General features: G+C 45.8%; 1 protein-coding gene across 2 annotated transcripts in view; it reads right to left on the bottom strand.

Moving 5' to 3' along the window:
- Positions 1 to 19,815, bottom strand: part of LOC310667474 (uncharacterized protein) — a 39,642-nt gene extending 19,827 nt beyond the window's left edge. Inside the window, exons 1-5 of one of the 2 annotated variants that reach the window (XM_083419961.1) lie at positions 19,578 to 19,815; positions 12,800 to 12,975; positions 12,597 to 12,673; positions 8,182 to 8,727; positions 2,679 to 3,008 (exon numbers count right to left, since the gene is read on the bottom strand). In XM_083419961.1, the coding sequence (XP_083276087.1) occupies positions 2,679 to 3,008; positions 8,182 to 8,727; positions 12,597 to 12,673; positions 12,800 to 12,864 (1,018 nt within the window). In that variant the 5' untranslated portion in view covers positions 12,865 to 12,975; positions 19,578 to 19,815. Of the gene's footprint in view, positions 1 to 2,678; positions 3,009 to 8,181; positions 8,728 to 12,596; positions 12,674 to 12,799; positions 12,976 to 17,114; positions 17,242 to 19,577 lie in introns of those variants that run through there. The other variant, XM_083419960.1, reaches the window with a different exon arrangement.
- Positions 19,816 to 27,281: the final 7,466 nt, after the last annotated feature.

Below are 27,281 nucleotides of genomic sequence, written 5' to 3'. Positions count from 1 at the left end.
AGGAGTTAGGTATTTACGCTTGAAGTCTTGGATATGGCGCAGGAAGGTTTGGACTTGCTCAAACATTTTCAGGGTAGATGCAGGAGGGAAGCGGCCAGGTCCAGGGGCAGAGTGGGGAGTGGGTTAAAATCCACTGCCGCCCTCCCACCCCAAGGGCTGCGCCTGCTTTTCCAGCAGCCCTTCCTTCCCCACCCCTCTCCTCTGCCCCCTTCACAGGAATTTCTCCGCACAAGGCTTTGCCTGATAAGCCAAGGGCTTTTGGGGGTGGGGGCGGAGTGGCTGGAGCTTAACCTGTTCAGAGCCACGAGGGACATTTTGTTCCCTGGGCGTACAATGAGAGTTCCTGGTTACGCCACTTACAACAATTCCTGCTCCAGTTTCCCCAAGCGCAAGGCAGTGTGAGAGACAGGTGCTTCTTCTAAAGCAGCAGAAGGCTGCCATTTCCCCATCAAGAACTGTGGAAGAGAGAACTCTGCCTTTATTCCACGCGGACAGGAGACAAAAATGTATGTCTACACTGTTGCATAAGCTTGTATATCAGTTTCTGGGAGTTGTGAGGAAGGTGCCTGACAATCCTTAGCTATCTGATCCCAGCACCCAAGAGCTGGAGTTCCGCGGGGAAAAGGAATGGATGTCAAAATCAGTCCATCAAAGGGTTTTGTGGCACCTTAAAGACAAACAGGCTCATTTGTCAGGTGCACCCAAACACTCTGGAAAATGACACCAGTTTTAAAATCTGTAGCATATATATACCCAACAGGGATGGCAAACCAGGAGTTATGCCTACATGGTAAAAGGTAAAGGGACCCTTGACCATTAGGTCCAGTCTTGGCCGACTCTGGGGTTGCGGCGGTCATCTTGCTTTACTGGCTGAGGGAGCCGACGTTTGTCCGCAGACAGTTTTTCTGGATCATGTGGCCAGCAGACAGATTTTCTGGGTCATGTGGTCAGCATGACTAAGCCGCTTCTGGTGAACCAGAGCAGCACATGGAAATGCCATTTACCTTCCCGCCGGAGCAGTACCTATTTATCTACTTGCATTTTGACATGCTTTCAAACTGCTAGGTTGGCAGGAGCAGGGACTGAGCAATGGGAGCTCACCCAGTCGCGGGGATTCGAACCACCAACCTTCTGATAGGCTCTGTGGTTTAACCCACAGTGCCACCCTCGTCCCACACCCACATGGACGCAGACATTAACAAGTTGTAGTTATATATTGGTGTCAATGTTGCCAAGTGAGAGATCACTTGCCACACTTTTGTTCAGGAGAAGCTTCATATTCTGCTTTGTGGGTGACTCTTTGCATTGTCCTATTTTGAATAAATTAGCTAATAAATTTTAGTACTCAGACCTTATCCATATGTTCATGCAAGCAGCTCCTTTATAGGAGTGCAGGAAGCCGCTGCCTCATACTGTGTCAGTATTGTCTACACTAATTGGCAGCAGCTCCAGAGTTTCAGACCTGGAGATGGCTAGGATTGACCCTGGCAGCTTCTGCAGGTAAAGCAAATTCTCTACCACTGAACTCTGACCCTTTCCTTTCTATAGGCATCATTAAAAGCCTAAATCCCTCCATAGCCCTGCTAGGCTTCCAATGTAATGTATGATGTAGTTTCGATGAGGGGCATGATCCTTAAATGCTCAGGAAAATCTAAAGCAGGCATAGGCAAACTCGGCCCTCCAGATGTTTTGGGACTACTACTCCCATCATCCCTAGCTAACAGGACCGGTGGTCAGGGATGATGGGAGTTGTAGTCCCAAAACATCTGGAGGGCCGAGTTTGCCTATGCCTGATCTAAAGAAAGGGTGTATGAACAGTCCACATAATCCATAGCATCTGACACCTTAGCTGTTCAGCTTTCTGAAACTGAATAGCAGGGAAATTTGGAAAGGCACAGGCTGTGTCTGCTGACCCACAAATCAAAGGGGAGCTTGGAAGTTTCCACTGAATAGGGATTCTATTCAGTGCATAGCAATTCATAGTTTTCAGGTTGCTGGGTGCCACCGTTTTCTGTTCAGCCTTTTACCATCGATCACTGTACAATACCTTCTAGATGGGACCCTGTTTTAACCCCCCTTTCTACCCAACTAGACTGATGGCAATGAGGAGAAGGCCCTTTGCAGCACAGACTGCTCTGAATGGCACTCCCTCCCAAAGACTTGCTGTGTTTTAACTTTCAGTTTGATTCAGAGGGAGGCAGCTTTTTATTTCAGCTGGCTTTCGAAGCAAGAGAGAGCGTGGCTGATTTCAATTTGAGGCAACCCCAGAGTCTGTCACGACTGGACCTAATGGTCAGGGGTCCCTTTACATTTTTTACACACATATAAACACCATTCTGAAAATGCTTTTTTTCTAAAAGTGTTTTTAAAAATACATTGAATTTTCTATAAGGCTCATCATCGCCGTCTAGTGTCACATTGTATATTGCGCTTCAGACACACTTAAAGCGTTTTATTTGCAGCTGTATATCTGAGTCTTTAGTCTCAGTGTTGGCTTTGTGGAACTCAGTGGGGAAGAGGATAGGGCCAAAGCCAGAATGAGTTGGCTCTGCCTGTCATTGGCTCTGGCTCCACCTACTGTTTGGGCTTCTCCCCTTCCACCCAACCAATCCCAATGGGCACCCGCCACCACTGCTCTTCCCTGCTGCAAGGGGGTGTGCCTTTTCCCACAACCTCACCTGCTCTCACAGCTCCACTTCCATCTGTTGCTATGGCGACACCGCTGTTGCATCCATGGTCTTCTTTGGGGCCATCCACACCTCCTGTGGGCTCCCCAGCCCCTCCCGCTGGCCGGGGCCTCCTCAGCCTCTGGGAACAACGAGCAGGACACACAAGTACATCCCGGGGCTCGGGGCCCACAAAACTGGTCACAGCCAAAGTGTCAGCCGGGGGAGCACCCCAAGTGTTTGGAGTATCTCGGGAAACTCCTTTGTTGTGGCAAGAATCAGGCAAGAGGTGTTCTCGTCTGAAAGAGCAGTTTTCCTGGGGATGTCTCCGGGAATGATGACCTGCAGGGACAAGAAGGTAGGGTTGAGTAGGTCTGAATTGACACCAGACCCCGTCACATACCACAGTGGTCTCTCTGGGGTTTGCAGTGCTTAGCAAGCCCACACCTCAAGTTTCTACAGTGGTACCTCTAGTTACGGACTTGATCTGTTCCGGGGTGCTATTTGCACCCTGGAAAGTCTGCAACTAGAGCACCGCTTCTGTGCATGCATGTGGTGCGATAGAGCGCTTCTATGCATGCACAAGGTGCACAGAGCACTTCTGCGCATTTGTGAGATGTGCAGAGCGCATGCACACACGGTGAAACCCGGAAGTATACACTTTCGGGTTTGCTGCGTTCGTATCCTGAAAAAATGCAACCGGAGGCTGACGTAACAAGAGGTACAACTGTATATCCACTTCTAGCTATCAGAATTGCATCCTATTTCTGATAATTCACATTTGTTTCAGTTACAGATGTTTTGTGTGTATAACTGCTCTGTCCATTTGGCAAATTGCTAGGAAAAAACAGGTCGTGGCTTTCAACAATGCAACTAAGCATGGCATTCATTTTGTAAGAGGTAGCGTCTTTCTGTTACAGCTGAAATGAATTTGCACCTCTAAAATTATCCTGTGTGAATTTTGACAGGCAATGGTTCCTTCATTACATTTATAGCCTACTTTTCTTCAGTTAAGGTGGGATCTACGTGGATCCCAAGTGGTCTGACATCCAGGTACTGACTGTGGATCTGCAGGCAAATCACAGATTGAATGGTGGCTAAACAGTCACACACAAGGGACTCTAGGATGTTTAACGATTGTCGCCTCCCTGACTTTCATCACTGTATGTGTTGAATCCTGGCAAGACTTTTGATGTGAGTAAACCTTGTATTTTTCTTGTTTACTAAATGGTCTGAGAGTGATTTTTTTCTTAACAGGGAAACATAAAACAGGAAAAAGATAATCCAAGCCTGGCTATAGCATCCTTGGATATCATAATTGTTCTAGAAGGTTATGCAACCTTGTCCTAATAGCTTCTAGAGATAAGCTGTGCACGGATGGTGATTTTAACTCTGCTAAAATAGATATTTGCATGCTCACAAAAATGAAAAAAGGAAGGGTAGTTATTAAATAGAATATCCTCTCCTACTCATCTAAATCCATCTCACACTGACCAGACCCAGGCCTGCCTCAGCAAAGTTTATGACTTCGTGCCTGTTCAGATCACAGGCCTCTCTGCATGTGTGCACATCCACTGAATATTTGATATTCCACATTAGCGTTCATCATCCAGTGATCTTTTCAGTAGCTGTCAGACTTACAGTATCCGTCAGTATTTGGCAGCTGACATGCAGGAAGAGACAGCGCTTTGACAGTATCTTACATGTACCAATCAATATCTGACAGTATCTAACAGTTGGTGTGCAGTGGCATTTAATACATTTTGCACTAAAATAATTCATTTATTTACCAAATCATGGAAAAAATCCCACCCTTCAATAGGTTAAAAAAAACCACATACACGCTAAGCAAAACAGTTAAATTGCAAATGTTGATGTAAAAAATTGAGTTTGAAATTCAAATGTTGATGGGGGGGAATCAGATGTTGAAATCGGCATTTTTAGATTTGTTGAACTTCAGTTAAGAAAAAAAGATTTCGCACTGCTTTCTGTATAATCAGATGATGATGATGGTTTTTTGTTTTTTTGCCCAGCAAATTCTCATTGGTCTCGCTGCACATCTTTCTTTCAAGGTGCTACTTTGGGGCTGTCTCATTTCGTGAGCATTTACCCAAGGGCACTACTTTGTACCCGGGGAAATGAGACCCTCCTTCAGAAATCACTATTGGTTGTGATTGCAATTAGTGCATGGAATGAGATGGTGCAAGTGCCACAGGCAAGCTGTTTATTTATTTCCCACATCTATGCCCCACCTTCCCCTCAAGCCTGTGAGGTCAACACTCACAATCAAATTAAGATGGCTTACAATCAAATATTGGATCTGATCTCTGCTGCATGTATACACAAATAAAGCATTTTTATAGCACTTACAGAGAGAATATCTCTGTGAGCATTACAACAAGCTGGTACTGTATTGTTATTCCTATGCTAAGATGGTGTTTGAGGCTAAGGGCCTCATACTTTCTAAACCACAGACTGAAAGTGCAGGATTTACATGGCGGCTTCCTGCTATAAATACGGCAAACGTGAATCATAATAGATGTGCCTACTTAAACACTCCAATAACAAATCCTTAACAGACCAAATCCTGGACATCATATTTCAACATAAACCAAGTGCATTTTGGCACAAAGGTCTTCATCAGTGGCCAAATATGATATCAAAACAAAAAACTAAACATAGCAAATCTATAAAATAAAATTAAAAATTCATGAAATCAGCACTTTAATAATAATAATAATAATAATAATAATACCACCACATACCTAACCACCTGCCCTGTCCCATCCCAATGGGCTTATGGCTTGTGTTGAAAAATAAGGTTCACAGGATTTGGCCTAAGAAGGATTTATGACTGGAGTGTTTGTATATGCGATCCCTCTTTATTGTAAGAAAGGATTCTGATTTCCCCCTTCGCTCCATGTATAAAAGTTTGGAGTTCTTTTTTTGTTAAAGACCATTCGGTTGTTTGCAGGGCAAGCTCAACCATTTGATAGAGTGAGGTGAACGTCTCAGGAAGTACATTTCATGAGAATTTAACATTGCATTCTTCTGAGCGTTCCGTCAGTGCCATCGTTTCAGCTTGCAAACGAACCATCTCCCCTCATTATCCCCTAATGTATTATCATTGCGTTATGATCTTTAACTTAGCTTGCCTTGCGTATTATACACTTTGACTTGGAGGGGTGGGGGGGGGGGTGCAGTGCGAAGGGCGCCATTTGCTGCTATGCTTTGGGAAGCAACATGTTTTGGGTCAGCCCTGGTTTTTCACACTCAAACAACCACGCACCTGCTTGAGAGTCCTGAGTAACAGGTCTTTCAACCCAGTGCATCTGCCATCAACATCTGCCATGAATTTGCTGCTGGGGGAGGGGAGAGAGGAGATAATACTGTGGCACTCACACCCTCCAACATTTCTCTGACGGAAATAGGGATGTCCCATTCCATAATGATAATTTTACTATTTATACCCCACACATCTTACTGGGTTGCCCCAGCCACTCTGGGCAGCTTCCAACATATATAAAAGCATCGTAAAACATTAAACATTAAGAAAACTTCCCTATACAGGTTTGCCTTCAGACAGCTCAGGGGTCAGATAGCTCCATACCCTCCAACATTTCTCCAGTGAAAATAGGGACATTCTAAGGAAAAGGGGACTCAGGTGGCGCTGTGGTCTAAACCCCTGAGCCTCTTGGGCTTGCTGATCGGAAGGTTGGTGGTTTGAATCCCTGTGATGGGGTGAGCTCCCGTTGCTCGGTCCCTGCTTCTGCCAACCTAGCAGTTTGAAAGCACGCCAAAAAGTGCAAGTAGATAAATAGGTACCGCTCCGGCGGGAAGGTAAACGGTGTTTCCGTGCGCTGCTCTGGTTCACCAAAACTTAGTCATGCTGGCCACATGACCTGGAAGATGTCTGCGGACAAATGCTGGCTCCCTTGGCCTATAGAGCGAGATGAGCATGTAACCCCAGAGTCGTCCACAACTGGACCTAACGGTCAGGGGTACCTGTACCTTTGCCTTTTTAAGGAAAAGTGGGACATTCTGGGATCAATTTAGAAACTGGGACAGCTTCTCTAAATCAAGAACTTCCCTGGAAAAAACTTGGAGAGTCTTTAATACTCAGTGCCATATACAGTGTGTTTCTGCTCTGCCCCATCCCATGGTTTTGTGACTACAGGTCCAGTTTGAACTGAGGGACCCTGGTCCCACGGCTAGCACTGAAGTCACTTGACAACACCAGCCTATTATTATCATTAGCACCATTATCACACGCTTGCAGACATTTCCGTGATTTTTTAAAAAATTAATACAACTATTTATTTTAATCATTTATTTGAGGACTATCATCTGCCTCTTCTGCGACAGGGGCTTTGAATTCTATCCTGCTGTCACATAGCATCCAATGACCCAAAATGCTGATCTCTGGCTGCAAGGGCCAAGTTAGCCATGAAGGCAAACTCGGAACCCGCCTCTCTTGCTGAAGGAACAGCGCCTGTCTCAGCGAGGCAAAACTCTTGGAGGAAGAGCCACAGCCTCTCTTCCAGGCGGAGGGGCACAAAGACACCTGGGCGGGGGGGGGGGGTCTGCTGCATTTTTGAGGACATGCCTGAGCACCTCAACCAGCAGCAGAGGGCAGGGCAGACATTCATAGATGAGTGCCTTGCTTCTAATCCCTTTCCGTTGTCCTGCAAGTTGTTTTTAATAATAATAATAATAATAATAATTTATTATTTATACCCCACCCATCTGGCTGGGTTTCCCAGCCACTCTGGGCGGCTTCCAACAAAACACTAAAATACAATAACCTATTAAACTTTAAAAGCTTCCCTAAAGAGGGCTGCCTTCAGATGTCTTCTAAAAGTTTGGTAGTTATTTTTCCCTTTGATATCTGGTGGGAGGGCGTTCCACAAGGTGGGTGCCACTACCGAGAAGGCCCTCTGTCTGGTTCCCTGTAATGGCTTCTCGCAGCGAGGGAACTGCCAGAAGACCCTCAGCACTGGACCTCAGAACAATGGAGGTGGAGACGCTCCTTCAGGTATACTGGACCGAGGATGTTTAGGGCTTTAAAGGTCAGCACCAACACTTTGAATTGTGCTTGGAAACGTACTGGGAGCCAGTTTAGGTCTTTCAACCAGTGTTATGTGGTCTTGGCGGCCGCTCCCAGTCACCAGTCTAGCTGCCGCATTCTGGATTAGTTGTAGTTTCCGGGTCACCTTCAAAGGTAGCCCCACAGAGAGCGCATTGCAGTAGTCCAAGCGAGAGATAACTAGAACATGCACCACTCTGGCGAGACAGTCTGATTTACAAGTCTGGGCTACAAGCATGGCATTGTTATAGGAGCTGTTGGAATTGACAAACCAAGATAATCCTGGCGAACCCTTGGCCATTCATGTGCTACTGTTGTGAAGCAAGATGCCCAGCAGGTGGATAAGATGAGGGAGGATGGTGGGAAACTTGAACCTGCCCAGGGCTGTGGAAAAACCTCGTGGTGGCCCTGCCTGCTGCCGTGGCTCACCTTTCCTTTCCACCAGAAGGATCACATCTCCTGTCCGCGTGTGCTCCTGCAAGACATTCTCCACTTCTCCCGGGCTCAGGTCCCGCACGTCAGCCCCGTTCACCTTCGCAATGACATCCCCTTCCTCCAGCAAGGGGCATCGCTGTCGGTCCCAGATCTTCACGACCCGAGCCCCCGGCCTGCCCCCACTGAGAGACCCCACTCCAAACCACGGGCCAGAGGGGCTGCAGGGCAACGGCACCGGGGTGAGGCGGCTGCAGGATGGCCCCCGGTGGAGGTGCCGCTCGGCATGTTCCTCTTCGTCGCCCAGGCAGGCTTTGGTGCAACAGCGGACGCTGAGTCCACGGGTCCTGCGGGATGGGGGCGGGCCAGCTTCTTGGCCGCAAGCTGGGCCCCTGGGGACAGTGGGGCTGGGAGGCACAGCCCCGTACGTTGGTGGAGGGCGTCGGGACAGAAGAGGCTCCCCATCAGAAAGGCAGGAGCAGGGTGACTGGCGATGGGTATATTGCAGGATGCAGTTCCCGTCCACCACTACTACGACATTCACTGAAAAGGTGGAAGGAAAATAAAAGACAGGCAGCAAGACAGTACCTTTCAGAGCCAAGATTAGGGCTTAAAAAAAATTTCCGCCATACAAAATCTCTTCCAGATTCTGCAGAAATCTAGTCAAATATTCATTTGCCAAACAAGTCACCCGATATTTGATATCTGCATTTGACGTCCTATGATATTTGACGCTGCTTGGTATTATTTGGAACTAGGTGACATGTAATGGTATTTAGTACTTCATTTAATAACTGGCATGCAACATTTTTATTATTTTTTTAGTAGTCAATAATATTTAACAGCTAATAAGCAATGGGATTTAGTATTTGATGGTTGGCAAGCAATAGTATTTAGTATCTGATTGTATCTGGTAAGTGACATGTAATGGTATATAGTATTTAATAACATTTGATAGATGGCATGCTGTGGTGTTTAGTATTTGACAGCTGACAGCTTATGTGGTTTCGTTTTTCTTTATAGTATATTATGGATGTATGTCATGAGCGGCTTTAATAATCTAGTGGAGCAGGTTTTAACGAAGTATATGTGTGTAAATAAACAAAGAAATGCCTGCCAAAAGCACCAAGAGATGCCAGCAAATCTAAACAGTTCTAATTCAGAGGCACAATGTCACATTCCAAATGCACATGTAAAAATGGTGAAATTGGAAATTTCAGTGAATTTCAAATACCCATTTCAGCTCTAGGCAAGATGAGGCATTGCTATGGAATGCAAGGCCATAAACTCGTTATAAACTAGCCATTCATACATTTAGAAGGACTAATATTCTGGAATCGTCTGCTTGGAGCAGTTGCAGGAGCCAAGATACCCATTGACTGCAAAACAGAATTGGATACATTGGTAACAGGTATATCATGATTTCCTATTCCGATATTTAATTGGGGCCCTTTGGGTTCAGAGAAGTTCTCCCCTTGCCACAAAGACCTTGGACATTTTTAATCCTTCCTCAGGAACATCAGACATGACCACAGTTGAAGGTGAGGTGTTGTGATTTCCCCCTGGGGGTAGGCTTGAGGGCACTGGTTTGGGATTGCAACACATTGCCGTATTTGTGGCTGCGAAGGAACTGTTCCAGGTAATCCTAAATAATGTGGAATGTACCGTATTTTTTGCTCTATAAGACTCACTTTTTCCCTCCTAAAAAGTAAGGGGAAATGTGTGTGCGTCTGATGGAGCGAATGCAGGCTGCGCAGCTATCACAGAAGCCAGAACAGCAAGAGGGATTGCTGCTTTCACTGCGCAGCGATCCCTCTTGCTGTTCTGGCTTCTGAGATTCAGAATATTTTTTTTCTTGTAGTCCTCCTCCAAAAACTTGTGGTCTGGTGCGTCTTATAGATCGAAAAATACGGTAGTTGTGCTGTGTTGTAATAAACAGATATGATTCTTCTACACAGGAGTGCCAGCTTGGCCCTGCCACCATGGGTGCCCAGGGCTGTGGGTGCCATGCAGTGTGCATGGCCTTGGGACTGATATTTGGGGGTGCCCGGTCCCTTCATGGGGAATTTTGTGGGTGCTTGGGCACTCAGGGCCCATGGGAGTTGGCACCTATGCTTCTACAGAATGGTTCCCAGACTGTTCTCTTTCATTAAAACAGACTGTCTTGACCAGGCATAGGCAAACTCAGCCCTCCAGATGTTTTGGGACTACAACTCCCATCATCCCTTGCTAACACGACCAATGATAAGAGATAATGGGAATTGTAGTCTCAAAACATCTGGAGGGCCGAGTTTGCCTATGCCTGGTCTTGACTCTACTGCCAGAAAAGTATTTTTTAAGTCAAAAAGCATGGGTTTTACTCCACAAGACGAAACTTTCAATGTTTCAGGCTTCTCTCTCTTTTTGCCTGTGTTTCAGGAGAGAGGCTGCCATTCTGGCTGTTACATTTGGGGTGTACAAAGTTTGCAAAGGCAGGAGAAACTGCCATAGCTCTGACAAGGAGGTCACGTTGTAGCATGTGCAATGGGCACATGTTCTTAAGAAAGCCCTACAGTGCTTCGTTTGGTGAAGCTGGGCAGGAACGGCGGTGCTACGTTCTGGAACATACTGCAAAGTTCAGCCATGGCACAGCCTTGTGCACAAGTCCACAAAATGTCTCCCTAGCCTGCCTGTCATATCTGATGTCCAAAGGGTTGGTGGACGTTTGAAGCACATTCTTTCCCTCAAAGAATTCTGGGAATAGCTTGTTAAGGGTTGCTGGGAACTGTAACTCCTGTGAGGTTAAACTAGAGGGCCCAGAAGTATTGGAGAAAAAGAACCTGCCATGGATGTGCTTTAAAAGTGTGTGCACAGTCTTTTCTAAAGGCTTCAGGGAATTCTTGTTCGCCACAGGCAAGCTGTTATTTACAAGCCTGCTTCAACTGGAGGAGAGTAGGTTCTCCTGCTAGCATGACCTGATGGTGGCATTCACACAAACTCTAACTCAGGGATCAGCAACAGGAAACACAGGGAATAAATCTCCACCCCCTGGTTCCCAGCGTAGGCCCTGATGTTCTCCCAAGTTGAGAGGCAGGTGAGGGATTCTTAAGTCCTTCCTTTCAGCTTGGGCAGCAGAAGTGGCTTTGGCAGTGCTCTTCCTTAAATCACCTCCGCTCCTCATCATCACATGCAAGCCAAGATACAAGGAAATGGTAAAGAGAAGGCCCTCAAGCAGAGGTACTCAGCCTTTGCGGGGACAGGGACCCAAAATCCGAGAAATGGTTGTGGGCACCTCAGACATACCCATTTCACAGAAGAAAAACTGGCAATGCTTAGACTCCTTCCCCCCCCCACAAAAACCCGCAACCCCCCCTCAAAACAAATAAAACACGCAGAGGGGGGAAACAAGCGATAACCCCCCCAAAAACCCAAAAGAATCAAAAACAAAACAAAGCCCACTCCTCAATTTAAAATAAATTAGGAGGACCAAGTTGCAAGAGAGCATTTTGTTTCTCACACACAGGTCCTACTTTGCAGACCCGGGTTCGAAAGGAAGAGCTCTACCAAAGCCTGCAAGGTGGAGGGAATAGAGTCCTTTGCCTCCATCTTGGTTTGAGTGGGAATTAGGCCCCATCTGCACTATCACATTCAAAGCAGTATCACATACCCTCCAACATTTCTCCGATGAAAATAGGGACATCCCATTCCATTATGAATTTTTTACTATTTATACCCCACACATCTGACTGGGTTGCCCCAGATACTCTGGGCAGCTTCCAACATATATAACAACATAATAAAACATCAAACATTTAAAAAATCCTCCCCTATACAGGATTGCCTTCAGATGGTTCGGGGGCTGGAAAACTCCATAACCTCCAACATTTCTCCAGTGAAAATAGGGACATCCTAAGGAAAAGTGGGATATTCTGGGATCAAATCGCAAACTGAGACAGCTTCTCTAAATCAGGGATGTCCCTGGAAAATCCGAATACTTGGAGGGTTTGGCATCATATCATGGCTTCCCACAAAGAACCCTGCGAGTTGTAGTTTGCTAAGAGTGTCGAGAAATTTTAGGAGATTCCTATTCCCCTCAAAGAGCAACAAATTCCAGAGTTTCCTGCAAAGGAGGGATTGACTGTTAACCCGCTCTGATAATTGTATCTCTGTGAAGGGAATAATGGTCTCCTAGCAACAATCAGCACCTTTAAGAAAGTGCAGTTTCCAGGTTACTTTGGAGGAAGCCATTACTGTTTAAAGAGCTATAATGTTGCTTTAAATGTACAATGCAGATGGGGTCTTAGAGAGTCAATATTGCTGACCATTCTGCACTTACTGGGCTGAAAGGGACCCCATTAAAATCAATTGCCAATTGCAACCCCCACCGTAGGGTGTCCTACTTATAACAACACCCAAACTTCCTCCACACTCACCTCCTGCAGCTGGGGTGGTCTCTGTTGCAGGAATACGAGCCTCGCAAGTCACCTGGGGGCTTTGTCTTGTGCTGCAGCTTTTGGAAGGGGGACAACAACGAGAGGTGAGTATTTCTCAGGAAGGCAGACTCCTCCATTCCCTCGCTCCCCGCTTCAGTTGATCAGCCCTCTCAGGCGGAGGACGAGTAGCACATTGGACTGACCTGATGCCACAGGGCTCGATCCTCTCTGAACCCCAGTCGTGGACATGGGGGCCAGCACCCCCCATGGCTGCCCCACAGTCAGCGCAGCCAGGGATCTCACTTCGGGGACCCAAGCTCAGTCCCCCACATCCAACAGGGGAGCTTCGTAGGGTCCCCAGAGGCTGCCTCACTTTGTCCTGTGCAGAGACACAAATGTTGACATACAGTTCAGATTCCAGGATGCTTTGTGCATTGACTAAGTTTTTACTCAGACTAGACCCACTGAAATAAATGTGACTGAGGCACCTTAACCCCAAAGGCCTGCTTAGCTGAAAACCACCCAGTGAGAGCCATAACATCAGAGGGCGGGGAACCTTTTTCAGCTGGAGGGCCACCTTCCCTTTGGTACAATCTCCGAGGGGCCGCACGTCGGTTGTGTGAAGGGCCAGAGGCAAAAATGGGCAGAGCGATGGGTATAAATTCCACCTTTGGAAGTTGCAAGCAAGGGTCGTTCGACAAAAAGCACTCAAGGAGGATGTGAAGAAAGCTCACCAAGCAGTGTGGCTGGGGAAAGAAGGTGTGGCGTGGAGTCCCCATGGCCCAGAGAGCGTTGAAAGGCCCCATGAAAGAGAGGTTCTGGCTAGTCCAGCTTCAAATGAGTGCTTGTGGGAACACCTTCTCCTGACCGCCAAGTGCTTGACTCTCCCGCCTTGAGTTCTGCTCTTGTTTGTGCAACCACAGAAAAGCAGGGGGAAGAGGGGGCTTCTCAAGCCCCTGACAGGCTGCCCTATAAAGCAGGTGGTCTGTGCCTAGCCTGGTGACACACACTCTCCTGAACGAATCCCCTCAGTGCCCAAAGGGTATATGAGGAGGTTCTTGCCCTGCCCTCTTCCTTCAGAGAAGTGAAAGGTATGGCTTATTTGTTTGTTTGCAACATTCACAAGGTTATCACCAACAAAACTGGGATCTAGATAGCCGAAGAACACAAAAAAGAAATCATATCAGATTGGTATTGTTGCATTACCTTATATCACAAATATAAACAATTACAAACGAAACCTGAAATTACTCCGCTCAGTAAAATCAACCCAACTGTAAAGTGTTTCAGAAAAAATGAATCAAACCATGAAAAAGAAAATGTACATGGAAGGGCTTATTGAAAAGGGGAGAAGCTTTCTTGTCCATGGGTGAGGGCTTTTTAAGAAAGCAGGGGAAGTGCTTTAGCCTATTTGCTTCCTCTTTGCTTTGCTGCCTGCTGGCCTTGTGGAGCAAGCAGCGGCCCTGTCTGTGGAGCAGTTTTTGGAAAGTGGGTGTGAAGTGTAGGAGCCACTCTTTTGCTGCTCTGCTTGTTTTGTTTTGCTCTCTGCCAGCCACATGAAGTGGTAAGTCAGCAGCTACTTTAAAAAAATGTGTGGGGTCTGTGTCAAGGGCAAGCATGGCAACTGCCTGTTGGCTCATTTTGCTGCCTGTCAGCCCTGTGGCAGGCAGCTGCCTGATGGTCGTTTTGAAAAGGTGGGGTTGCAGGAAGAAATGAAACCCATTGTTGCTACCTTTGTTTTGTTTGCTGCCACATGCAGCAGACACAGTGTTAGAAACTCAGATATATAAGGTAGGCGCCAAATGTCTCCTTAAATCAAGGTTGTAGCTGCCAAAACAGAATGTCTAGTTACCATTTGGAGGCAAGGAGGCTCTGAAGTCTTATTTTTCAAATGATGGTCTGACTGTGATTATCAGTTAAACATCTGGCTAGTTCAGATGACAATCTTGAGCTCGGTTAAGAGCTTTGAGCACTTAAAGAAGAAAAGTTAATTGATCCAATGACAGTTCACATATATATCAGCTTTTCCCAACCCCTTTTTCTTAACAGTGACTGCTCCTACACAGGCTGCACAGTAAAAGTGTTTTTTCCCCCAGAAAATCATTCCGATTGTGCAGATAAAATATAATGGATAGAATTTGACAGGATGGGGTATTAGTGTGTGAAAACAGTCCAGATCCAAGGATCTCTGACAGTGGAGATGTCCGGCGCCATTCTGGCGCCCAGGCATCTTCACTTGGTTCCAATGGCCGACAGTCAGGTGTGAAATACACCTGGCACCTGGCTAATTTTGAACACTGAGCAGGCAGCAACCAGAGAAGAGCATCAGTTGAATAGAAGGGTAAGGAGGAGATGTGGAAATCCTTTTTTGTTTATGTTGCATGTCATACAGCAGGAATTGTTCCAAAGCTGTTGATGAGGGAAGGCCAGTGCAGAGGCACTATTATCTCATTTTTCTTATATTTCCCCAAGTTGTTTGGGGGGGTGGGGCAAACTGCAGAGGCATTATCACTGTTACTGCTTCAGAGGTTTTGAGACCACCTCATCGAACCTCCCCACAAAAAACCCAGAACGGCTGTTCATGAAATAGCCGGTGTTGTCAAATCGCCCTGTAAACAAATCAGGATGAATGCTCAATAAGCAGGGTGTTTGGGAGTGCCCTGTGAAAAGTGTGGCACAGCTGAGTACACACAATCTCACTTTCACCCTCTCTGCGCATTAAAATAACATCTGAAAGGGGCCGAACAATCAGCAGAGTCAAGTGGGAAACTTTTGTCAGGACTGGACTGCTCTCCCACTGAAAAAAAATTCTCAACCCTGCACACTGAAAGCTAGCATGTCAGGGAGAAGCCAATATTCCAATGGATAAGTTTTTTTGTGTGAAGGGAGTTGGGAGTATTTAAAATGGTAAAAGTACCTATAGTATGAGAGACAAAACATGCTGTCTTTTATACAATATGACAATAATATTTTCTGAATGGCTCTTTTTGAATCATCCTAGAGCATGTTCAGTAGTAGATGGCATCTTTGGTTAGATCACCTTCTGAGAGAGCTCGTGTGTGGCCCTGATCCTGGAAATATTTTGCTCAGGTGTCACGTCTGCCATAAAACACAGTTAAGTACCACCCCACTGGCAATATGAGAATAATGACAACACTATTTTACTGGACAAGGCTGTTGTAAGGATTACTGAGAATGCATGGGAATTATTCATAGGCTAAGTAATATTATTATATTTATAAGATTAAACCTATTGTTGAACCACTAAGACTGGGCCATTTGAAATTTAAATGCCCATTTTGAATCCCCATAAAGTAGAGCTGTATGAACTACCCTGCAGAATGCTTGCTGAAGAGTTATGTGTTACTAGAAAGCCTGCCTGAGGCCAGAGTATGCTTGATGCAAAATGGGCATTAAACCTCCACATAGCTGATTCATGTAAAACAACAATAACGCGCAAATTCACTTCTTTTCTGTCTCATGGGATAATATCTGCACTGATACCTGATTTCTAAGATTCTCTCTGAGGTTCTGACAGCAAATACTGCAGTATCTTGAATGTTATCAGTTTTACAGTGATTCTAAATTCACAAATCTCTTTCTTTACTGACAACTACAACAATCAGTTCCAACATTGCATCTAATAATATTTTGTCTCAACATGCATGTCTTCTCACCAGTGCTGTGCTCCATCTGACATTTTACTGGCTAATCACCTAGGTATACCACCTCCCAAGAATCCTGGGAAACATAGTTCGCCCCTCACAGAGCTACAATTCCCAGTAGCCTTGGAAGAACAACAGTTCCCGTGGTTTTTTTGGGTGTGTGTGATTTAAATGCACTTCAAATGTATGGCGAGAGCTCAGAGAGAAAGACCACCTCCTACAAGACCACCACAGTGCATTTGGATTTCATCCTCTTGAGTCATATATCATCATGCGAAGGGCAAAGGATCACTGGTCCCTTTTCAGAACAGAGGCAATTGTTTGGGGAAGGGGGGAGGGGAGAAAGAGTTTTACTGCTGGGTCCTGGGACCTCTGCAAAAGGAAGGGATTCCTGTCAGAATTTATAAGGGGAACACTCTAGAAAGCAGTCCGATCCCAGGAGACCCAAGCAAAGGAAACACTCTGAGCAGTAGGAAACAGAGATTGGGTTTAGTACCTAACTAGTCACGACGCGGGTGGCGCTGTGGGGTAAACCACAGAGCCTAGGACTTGCCGATCAGAAGGTCGGCGGTTCGAATCCCCGCGACGGGGTGAGCTCCCATTGCTTGGTCCCTGCTCCTGCCAACCTAGCAGTTCGAAAGCACGTCAAAAGTGCAAGTAGATAAATAGGTACCACTCCGGCGGGAAGGTAAACGGTGTTTCCGTGCGCTGCTCTGGTTCGCCAGAAGCGGCTCAGTCATGCTGGCCACATGACCCGGAAGCTGTACGCTGGTTCCCTCGGCCAATAAAGCGATATGAGCGCTCAACCCCAGAGTCGGCCACGACTGGACCTAATGGTCAGGGGTCCCTTTACCTTTAGTCAGGTGGAAGGATGGAAACAGGGAGCGAAGGCTCTGCTGAAAAATCACAGCCCTTCTCTTTCCCTTGTTCCAGGATCAGCAGTTAAAGAATCCTAGGATATGGAGTGGGAAATCCCGGCATTACTCCGTGTCAGGATCTGCTCCTTACCTGGGTGAAGGCCATGCTCCTGGAGTAAGGTCCAGGCTAATCCCGGACTTCCGGGTTGGCGCCATCGCCGAATGGCGGACTCCCTCCGAGCTCCGGAGGGAGTCTGCTCGGCAGGGGCTGGGTCCTACCGCACCGGCGATGCGGGGACCCTTAGAAACCACGGCCACGGAGGCCGTGGACATGGAGACTCGGCTTGCACCGTTAGCGCCCTCCCGACTCGTGAAGGAGCCTTTTTAAAGGCTACGGATCGGGTGCCGGGGAGAAGCGTGGTGCCTTGAGTCCTCTGCTTCCCCTGCTGAGCGCAGCCGCATGCCATCCGGCGGAGAGCGCTGACTTCTTCCATTGAAAATTCGGACTTTTCAACAATAACCCGTGAGTAAATCTGGAAATCGGGTTCAAAAGGAGGAAAAAAGGAATTTTTTTTTCGAATTGGACACGAGCGGGGGGGATTCAAAAAGGAAGTCAGTCCCCTCCCTATTGTAAATTGTCTAAAACAAAGACGGGGAAACCAAGACCCAAAAAGGCTTGCATTGCTGATAAAAAAATTACAATTCCACGATGGGGAACTACAAGAACTGTGCTGGAGGAGGAACTGGAGAAGGGAAACACAACCCCCCCCCCTGGGAACCGGGGCGATTGAAGAGAGAGCCTGGTGAAAGGAGTCGGAGAGTTCGACAGTTTTCAAAATAGCTGTCAAAGTCGGAAAGTGGAGTGGATTTTATTATGAGAACTTGGCTGGTTAAATTTGCTTCAATTTGCTACAATTTGTTAAAATCTGGATACAAAATGGCGAATATGGATAACAACTTGACTTTTGGACTAGAGGAAACAAAGTTATAACAATCCCCCTCGAGGAGCTTCGGGACATTACAAGGACTGGGAAAGTGGAAAAACACCAATGGAATTTTACAGAACTGGTTACCTTCTGGGAAAGCTGCAAAACGGAAACAACATCTCGTCTGCAGGGTGTTTTCTTTTTTTTTTTTTTTTTTTTAAAGGAGACAATAGACTTTTCTATTGAAGAAAGGAAGGGACTGAACGTAAGGTTTTGCCCCTGAACAACAACCATCCCTGCAGACTTACCAAACTTGCGAATTACAACGTTTAAGCAGCGGAACAAAAGGAAATTAGACTACAAACCGGAAAGAACAACGGAGGGAGTTTTACTACAGTTTTCTTAAAGACTGAAGTTAAAGCTTTGGAGAATAATAATAATAATAATAATTTTGATTATCAAAAAATTTATTTCTAATTTTAAAAAAAAAGGGAAAGCCAGCTGGAGTTGGGGAAAAGTTGTGATTTATGGCCTTAAGAATTCCAGGCAGATACTAGGGGTTGATGGTCAGGGGGAAATTAAACCGGGGACAGGGGGGGGAGAACTAAAACTCCAAAGGCTTGCCAACTTTGTTCTTTTTTGTTGAATTGGTCTTTCTTTTTTATTATTCATTATATCTCTTATTTTTTACCTTTTCTATTGTTATTATCTGGGGTGCTTTTTTTATCAAAAATGGAAATTGTGGAATGAAAGGGGGTGGGTCCTGGGGAAAGAACATTGGGTTGTTTATTATTATTAAGGGTAAAACAAATTAAGCTTTAATTTGAAAGGGGAATTTGTGCGGCCAACAATGTGAAATGGGAATATGGTGGGGGTGGGGGAAGGGGGGAGTCCCATAAGTGATTATGCATTTTTTGAAAAATTTTAATAAATAAGGTCCAGGCTAATCCCACCCCCACTCTGCACCCAGAGCTGTCTGCCTAGTTAACCCCCTTGTTGGGGTTGCGGCAGGTACTAAGCAGGTGGTTTCGTGGGGGTGGGGGGTTGCTGCCACTGAACCCGCTGCCGGAAAGTGCCCTGTCACTTCCACTCAGCACCCAACGAGTCACCCGTCTCCTCGCTGGCCTGTCACATCCTTCACTGCTCGTCCCCAGCACCCCTCCCCGGCCCGGCTGTCAGGTCCTATCCATCTCTTGACATCATCCACTCACCTGCCCCCGCCTCCCCGCCCCCCGGCTCTCATCCCTTCCCTCTCCTCCTTTCCTCCCATCAGCAGCCACCCCCATCCAGCCCATCTCCATCCATCACCCTCCCCGCAGGCAGCCACCTGGTTCTCCCCCCCAACCAACTTTAACCCACTGCACTACAGGCCGGCTACTTATCTTCTCCTCGTCCTCCCGCTACCCCTTCCCTCCCCACCCCTGCAGGGTAGACCCGGGAATCCTATTAGAAGGGCTGATCCTCCATCCATCATCGCCATGCTGGGGGAAGAGAAGCGAGGAGGAGGAAGAGGAGGGGGCGCCCTTTCCTTACCTCTGTGGATGCCCCCGCCGCCAGCGCTGTTCCGGCTCGCAGCAGCCCCCGGCCTCGGCTCCCCTAACCTCCCAGGCGGGCCCCGGCCAAGCAGCGGTAGCAGAAGCAGCAGCAGCAGCCAGAGCCAAGGAGGTTAGGAGCAACCTTGGATGCTGATGCTGCCCGAAATAGCAGCAGTTAGCAAGAGGAGGGACCATGGGCCGTTGCCAAGGCAACGCGAATTGCTACCCTCCTTCTCCTCCTGCCCGGCAGAAAGTGATGCGGAGGGCGGGGGGGGGGGCGGAGGAGAGAGAGACAGACAGAGATGCTGGCCTATGGCAGAGCGCAGCAGCGGATAATCCGCAAGGCTGTGGGACAGGCGCCCCCCCCCCCGCACCCTGCGCGCATCCCTCCCCGTCGCTGCAGCGCGTCTTCTCGCCTCTAGGGGCGCATCGTGCGCAGCGGCCTCGGGTTGCAAACACTTTCTTGGGTACGAGCACGAATTAATTTCCTGCTTCCCAGACTCGCGTTGCGTGCGTTGGTTTGTGATGCTTGGTGGAAGTAAAGGACAGGAACGGTCAGACCAATATTTATGTATGCAGCTACGACGTCAGGGTTATTGTTATTTCCCCCCCCCCCATTTTTTTTAATTGATTTTCACAAAATTATAAACAAACAAACAAACAAAAACCATAACCTTATTAAAATTACACTTATTAACATTGTTAAGTGACTTCCTCACTTCCCTTTGGTGGAATTTCAATGCGTATCCTTTTAACGGTGTTCCAAATCAGAGTTCTTATAAACTTAATTATTTAACATCCTTATATCTTTTCAATTCTAAATTAAACATACGGTATTAATTCATCACTTAACTTATATAAAATACTAAGCCAATCTAATACCTGCAAGCTATTTCCAATTAGTTTAACTTAACAACTTTAACTAAATAATCATTAAATTTTGTCCATTCTTCCTGATACTCCTCCTGCTTCTGGTCACGGACTTTTCCGGTTAGGTCGGCTAGCTCTGAAAAATCCATCATCTTCATCTGCCATTCTTCCACAGTTGGTAATTCTTGCGTTTTCCACTTTTTAGCTCGTAAAGTTCGAGCAGCAGTTGTGGCATACAAAAATAATTTAACATCTTCACGGCGGCAGGGTTATTGATGGCCAAAAATTGGAAAAGCAGCAGCGTCCCAACTAAAACAGACTGGCTATCTGAAATGACAGAATACTTCCATATTGCCAAACTAACAGGGAGGATGAGAGGAGATACAAAAAGTGAATAAGGAGTGGGCTATCTTTAAGGAATACATCAAAATTTATGTGGGAAACGTAGAATTTCTGACAGATACTGAGTGAATCCAGAAAATGATTAGAGTGGAAGGAGAGTAAAGTTAAGATAAAAGAAGAGATTAAAGAAATAATGAAATGCGTTTAACCTAGTTGGAAAAATAAAGTAGTGTAACAAGAATGGCTGGAAGTCAAGTCACTTGGTGGGTGTTCGTATGTTGTAGGTATGTTGATATGTATGGTATAGGTAGGTATTATATGAGAAATGTAGGTATGTTTTATGTTATGAAAATTAGTGTGTTGTGTATGTGTGTTGTGTAAATGTATATGTATGTGTTTTATATGTCAATAAAATATATATAATATTTTTTTTAAGGAAGTAAAGGACAGGGGTTGGCACTATGGTTCACCCAAGTAAAAAAAAAAAAAGCGCTCCTTTTTCTTCAAGAGCCATTTGGAAGAAGAAGCTTTTTCTCGGGTGAGCAGCGTAGCAGCACCACCACATTCCCATTACCAGCCCTTTGTTTCCACCATGCACACCTCCGCCATCTTTGGGGCAGGTGCTGCCAGGGGTGCCAGACCTCCAGGGCTGACCTGGTCTCCAGGAGGCAGGTGTGGGGCTTGAAGATCTAGGTGGGCGAGAGCACCTTCAAACAAGCATTGTTACTGATTCAGAAGTCTGTGCGCGCAGCTTGCAAGCTATTCATCCTGGCAGGCAGGAGCTGACTCCAAGTTATAGCTCCGACTGTGGAGTCATGGAGTGGTGCTTACTGCATCCACTTCTCAATTTTAAACCTCTGCAGGAGTTCTCTCACCAAAAAGCACTTGCCCCTGGATCTTGGCATCCAGTAAATTCTCCTTTTTTATACTCAATTTCTTCTTGTCACAACTAACAACAATCCTGGTAAGGGAGCACCATGTATGTCTTCTTGAGCTCCTTGGAGGAAAGGTAGAATTTTTATAAATGTAAAAGATGCCTGCTTCTTGGGGGGAAAGCAATGAGAAACCTAGACAGCATCTTAAAAAGCAGAGACATCACCTTGCCAACAAAGGTCCGTATAGTTAAAGCTATGGTTTTCCCAGTAGTGATGTATGGAAGTGAGAGCTGGACCATAAAGAAGGCTGATCGCCGAAGAATTTATGCTTTTCAATTATGGTGCTGGAGAGTCCCATGGACTGCAAGAAGATCAAACCTCTCCATTCTGAAGGAAATCAGCCCTGAGTGCTCACTGGAAGGACAGATCGTGAAGCTGAGGCTCCAATACTTTGGCCACCTCATGAGAAGAGAAGACTCCCTGGAAAAGACCCTGATGTTGGGAAAGATGGAGGGCACAAGGAGAAGGGGACGACAGAGGACGCGATGGCTGGACAGTGTTCTCGAAGCTACCAGCATGAGTTTGATCAAGCTGTGGGAGGCAGTGGAAGACAGGAGTGCCTGGCGTGCTCTGGTCCAGGGGGTCACAAAGAGTCGGACATGACTAAACGACTAAACAACAACATATTCAAGGTCACTTTTCCCCTGATGTGCTTCAAGGCACTTTTTAATGCTGTAGCGCAGACCAGAGAGGGAGCGAAGTGGGAGTATCTTCACCCTATGAGCACAACCTGATTTGTTTTGCTGCACCAAATTCCTATTCAGCGAGGTTTGCGCATTCATCTGCGCATGTGCACAAGCTGTCTCAAATGTACACACTTCAGCTTTACTGCATTTTACTTTTCCCAATCACACAGGACAGGCGTATTTCTCAATAAACTACAGGAACCACATGGATTGTAGTGAACATCATGCGTGAACAGCTTCAAACACGAGCTGTGAGAGCAAACTTGAGCCTGTGTCTCAAGTGAATGTGTTTAGGTTTGGGGTATGAGAAAGGCGGGACACAGGTGGTGCTGTGGGTTAAACCACAGAGCCTAGGACTTGCCGAACAGAAGGTCGGCGGTTCGAATCCCTGTGACGGGGTGAGCTCCCGTTGTTCGGTCCCTGCTCCTGCCAACCTAGCAGTTCGAAAGCACGTCAAAGTGCAAGTAGATAAATAGGTACCGCTCCTGCGGGAAGGTAAATGGTGTTTCTGTGCGCTGCTCTGGTTTGCCAGAAGCGGCTTAGTCATGCTGGCCACATGACCCGGAAGCTGTACACCGGCTCCCTCGGCCAATAAAGTGAGATGAGTGCTGCAACCCCAGAGTCGGTCACAACTGGACCTAATGGTCAGGGGTCCCTTTACCTTTACCTATGAGAAAGGCAGGGATGGGGTGTGGGAATGTTCAGGGTGGCAGGAGAGGATATATTGTTTATTAATATCCTTCCTAACTTTTGGGCACCTTAAAACTAAGAAATGTTATTATGGTACAGTATAAGCTTTTCGGTTAGTTCACAAAAGCATATGCCATAATCAAAAGTGGTGGTGTTTAAGGTGTCTCATGAATCTTTTAGGGCCTCCAAACTGTCACTATTTTGCAGGAGGGCTTCAAGTGACCAGATCTTTAGGTTTGTGCAGTTAATGGGGATTAAAGAACTCTGGCATATTAGCATGAAAAATCCACTGCTTTAAAAATGGACTTTTTGCAATTTGAAAAGTGAAGGGGGAAATGGACTGAAAAGTGTGGAAATCACAAATAATGGGAAACAAACAAATCAGGATGAATGATCTTTTTTCTTCTTCACTGAAGTTATTTTTATTAATGCATGAAGAACCAACAAAGAAAAAGCAGTATACAAAAGATAACATCAAATACCAAACATTTTTTAAGCATAAAAACTAAAACAGGCTTCCTCAACCTCGGCCCTCCAGATGTTTTTGGCCTACAACTCCCATGATTCCTAGCTAGCAGGACCAGTGGTCAGGGAAGATGGGAATTGTAGTCTCAAAACATTTGGAGGGCCGAGGTTGAGGAAGCCTGAACTAAAAGAAACAAAATAAATAAAAAGGAATAAAAGAAAAGAGAAAGAAAAGACTTGCAATTCCCTGTCTATCAGCTTTATATATATATATGCAAACCCCTTGCTCCATAATAGCATCAAACTCTCCTACTTTCCATAAACCAACCTTTTTTCAGACTTTACACCCAGATACGACAAGCTCATTAATGTCTACAATGATTTTTCTCTAATTAAACATGTCAACTTTGCCATCACAGCCAAATCCATTAATTTCAATAACCATTCTTCCCTAGTAGGTAATAATAAGTCTTTCCATCTTTGTGCATATAATAGTCTCACCACTGTGATCATATATTGCAGTAATCTTTTATACTTTTTTTCTAGTTGTATATCTATTTGTCTCAGCAGGACTAATTAATCCCAGCAGGAGTTCTGGTTTCACTTGAACATTAAGGTTCAAAATTTTCTGTACCAATGTGTGCATTTGTATTACATTTTTAAAGCTTTTTTGTTTTTTTGTTTTTTTAGAAAATCTTTATTAATTTTCACATATACAAATATACATGAATTACATAACTTACATATACAAAACAGAAAACACTACAAATGGATAGAAATAATAAAATAAGAAAAGATATAGAAACAAACATAAACAAATACAATATATTACACTTACATGACAAATTAAAATATATAACTTCCAATAATTCTCATTATACTACTTATATAATATGTATTCCTTGCACAGATTCATATTGCAGTGGTACCTCGGGTTACAAACGCTTCAGGTTACAGACTCCGCTAACCAAGAAATAGTACCTCGGTTTAAGAACTTTGCTTCAGGATGAGAACAGAAATCGCGCGGCGGCAGTGGGAGGCCCCATTAGCTAAAGTGGTACCTCATGTTAAGAAGAGTTTCTGGTTAAGAACGGACCTCCAGAACAAATTAAGTTCTTAACCCGAGGTACCACTGTCTGTGTGTGTGTGTGTGTGTGTGTGTGTGTGTGTAATATTATATTTTATGTAATTCTTGCTTACCAGTATTGCTCTATTTCTGCAAGTATCTTATTGTTCATACAGTACAATTTTAAATATTCTTTAAATATTTTCCATTCCCTATAAACCTTCTGGTTTGACACTCCTATAATTTTTCCAGTCAATTTTGTTAAAAAAGCTTTTTTTTAAACAGGTCCACCAAGCATGATAAAATGTCCCTTCATTAGGCAAATTTAGAAATCTGCTACATGGCAGATTTTGGGGGACAGTGGTGACAAATCCCGCTTCCTCCTAAGATACCTCACAGCCAGAGGAGGAGTGAAGAGATGGGGGGGGGGGACATGATATGGCAAATGCACATGTAATCAATTTAGAAAGCCTTTTTGCATTAGCTGGAAAGCAAATTTTAGCTCCGGGGGAAACAGCATGTCACCTGGTCGTTAGAAACCTTGTGTGGTTCCTACCCCAAAAATGAATTTTGAGACGGCGTGACCCTTTGAGGGTTACTAAGTGAGCTCTGTGTAGAAAGGCCTTTGCCTCCATCAGAATGCCATGCTCTCATTCGCCCAGCAAGAGGCAGCAAAGCTCTGTATCCTGATCTGAGATTGCAGCCGTTGACAAGGAAGAGAAGTAATTGTTTCGTATATAATAAGCCCAACTGTGGCTGTGTTACGGACGATATTAATAAGAGCGTTAAGGTGATCATATCACCCATAGTCAATGTACTTATTTTTCTCAAGCTTCACATAGGAATAACTCCAATTGCTAGTGAAATAAAAAAATTAAGGTCTTATATATATAATAAATGTTCATAAATGTACCAAGCAAACACGTACATAAATATATCAACCACATGTCTGAAGCAGCACAGGAAAACAGCCCTGAAACCATTTTGATTCCCAAACTGACCAAATTATTTCTCTGCAAGGTCAAGGAAAATGGAAAAGCCTCCCCATTGTCTTTTCCTTCACAAATCCTGACTGAAGGGTATGTCTGTGTATGAATAGGGTGAGCCTGTGACCTGGCTCAGGAACTAAGTATTTATCATTAAAAAAGACTGGCCAGGCTCCCCAGGGTATTCCAATCAAGTAAGCATTAACAGGTAACCTGCCAAGCAGGAGGTGAACAATGCACTCAGATTTCTGTTGTAGACCGCCCTTTCTGTGATGTAGGTATGATGTGTCTGGGGGTGGTCTTGGACTCCAGGGTGGGCAATTTAAAATGTCTATATAAGGGCGGGCACACCTTGGTTCAGGGTCCTCCTCCTTCTCCTGCATGTGAGGGGAGCATCTTGTTGCAACAGATCAATAAAGACCAGGCTTACTAGCTGCTTCGCTTCTCAATATTCTCTGATTGGCCTCTGTTATTTTCTCCGACCAATGGAGAACCTGCAAAGGACTCTATAAGGGCTCTTGTGTCCCCCATAAGGGAATAAGGGCATATTTTCGTTTATTACACCACCATAGTCAAGAGTCCATTGGAAAAGAGAGGTTAGGCCTCTAGTCTAGGGACTGGCACCCGAAAGCTCTCTCTTGCTTGCTGTGCCTTGGGAGCAGAGGCTTGTTGTAGAAGAGAGAGGCTCTCAAAGCGGCTTGCAAAAGGTTCTTGCAACAAAATTAAATTTCAGTGTTGTGTACATGGGCATAGCCAGGATTTTTTGGAGGGGCAAGCTTTATGTTTGGGCAGGGGGGGGCAGAACCAAGTTATCTGCGACACAATTGGTCAATTAGTTAAGTATTTTTGTTTATTTATTTGATTTGGAGGGGGTGCAGCTGCCACCCCTGGCTACACCCCTTTGCTATGGGGCCTCCCTGGCCATTGAACTTGCAGATTCAAAGGCATCCTGTTGGGCGGAATCTGCAAGTTCAACAGCCAGGGACGCCCCATAGCAAATCGGGGGGAGGCAACAGGGGAGAGAACATGTTTCACAGGCATAATTTCTTGCACCAGCAGGATGACTTCATTGAATACAGCTTTTAAGTCTGGTCTCAGTAACAGAGATGTCCCTACATTGACAGGGGTGTTTCCCTGAAACTCCTGGCCCTCATCTTTGCTCTTCTTTGGTGTTGACCGCTGCTTACTAGGAAGCACAGCCTCATGAGGTCCTCTGAGGCACAGGAATGGGGCTGGCAGACCCTCCAAGTGTCCTTATTTTCGAAAGACGTCCCTGGTTTAGAGAAGCCATCCCAGATTCTGATTTGATGCTGGAATATCCCGCTTTTCCTTTTGTTGTTGTTTAGTCATTTAGTTGTGTCCGACTCTTTGTGACCCCCTGGACCAGAGCACGCCAGGCATCCTGTCTTCCACTGCCTCCCGCAGTTTGGTCAAACTCATGCTGGTAGCTTCGAGAACACTGTCCAACCATCTCATCCTCTGTCGTCCCCTTCTCCTTGTGCCCTCCATCTTTCCCAACATCAGGGTCTTTTCCAGGGAGTCTTCTCTTCTCATGAGGTGGCCAAAGTATTGGAGCCTCAGCTTCACGATCTGTCCTTCCAGTGAGCACTCAGGGCTGATTTCCTTCAGAATGGATAGGTTTGATCCTCTTGCAGTCCATGG

Source organism: Podarcis tiliguerta (genome assembly GCF_965153285.1).
Source record: "Podarcis tiliguerta genome assembly, chromosome: 17".
Taxonomy (NCBI): Eukaryota; Metazoa; Chordata; class Lepidosauria; order Squamata; family Lacertidae; genus Podarcis; species Podarcis tiliguerta.
The sequence above is the reverse complement of the archived record's forward strand: the minus strand, read 5'-3'. Positions and strand labels throughout refer to the sequence as shown.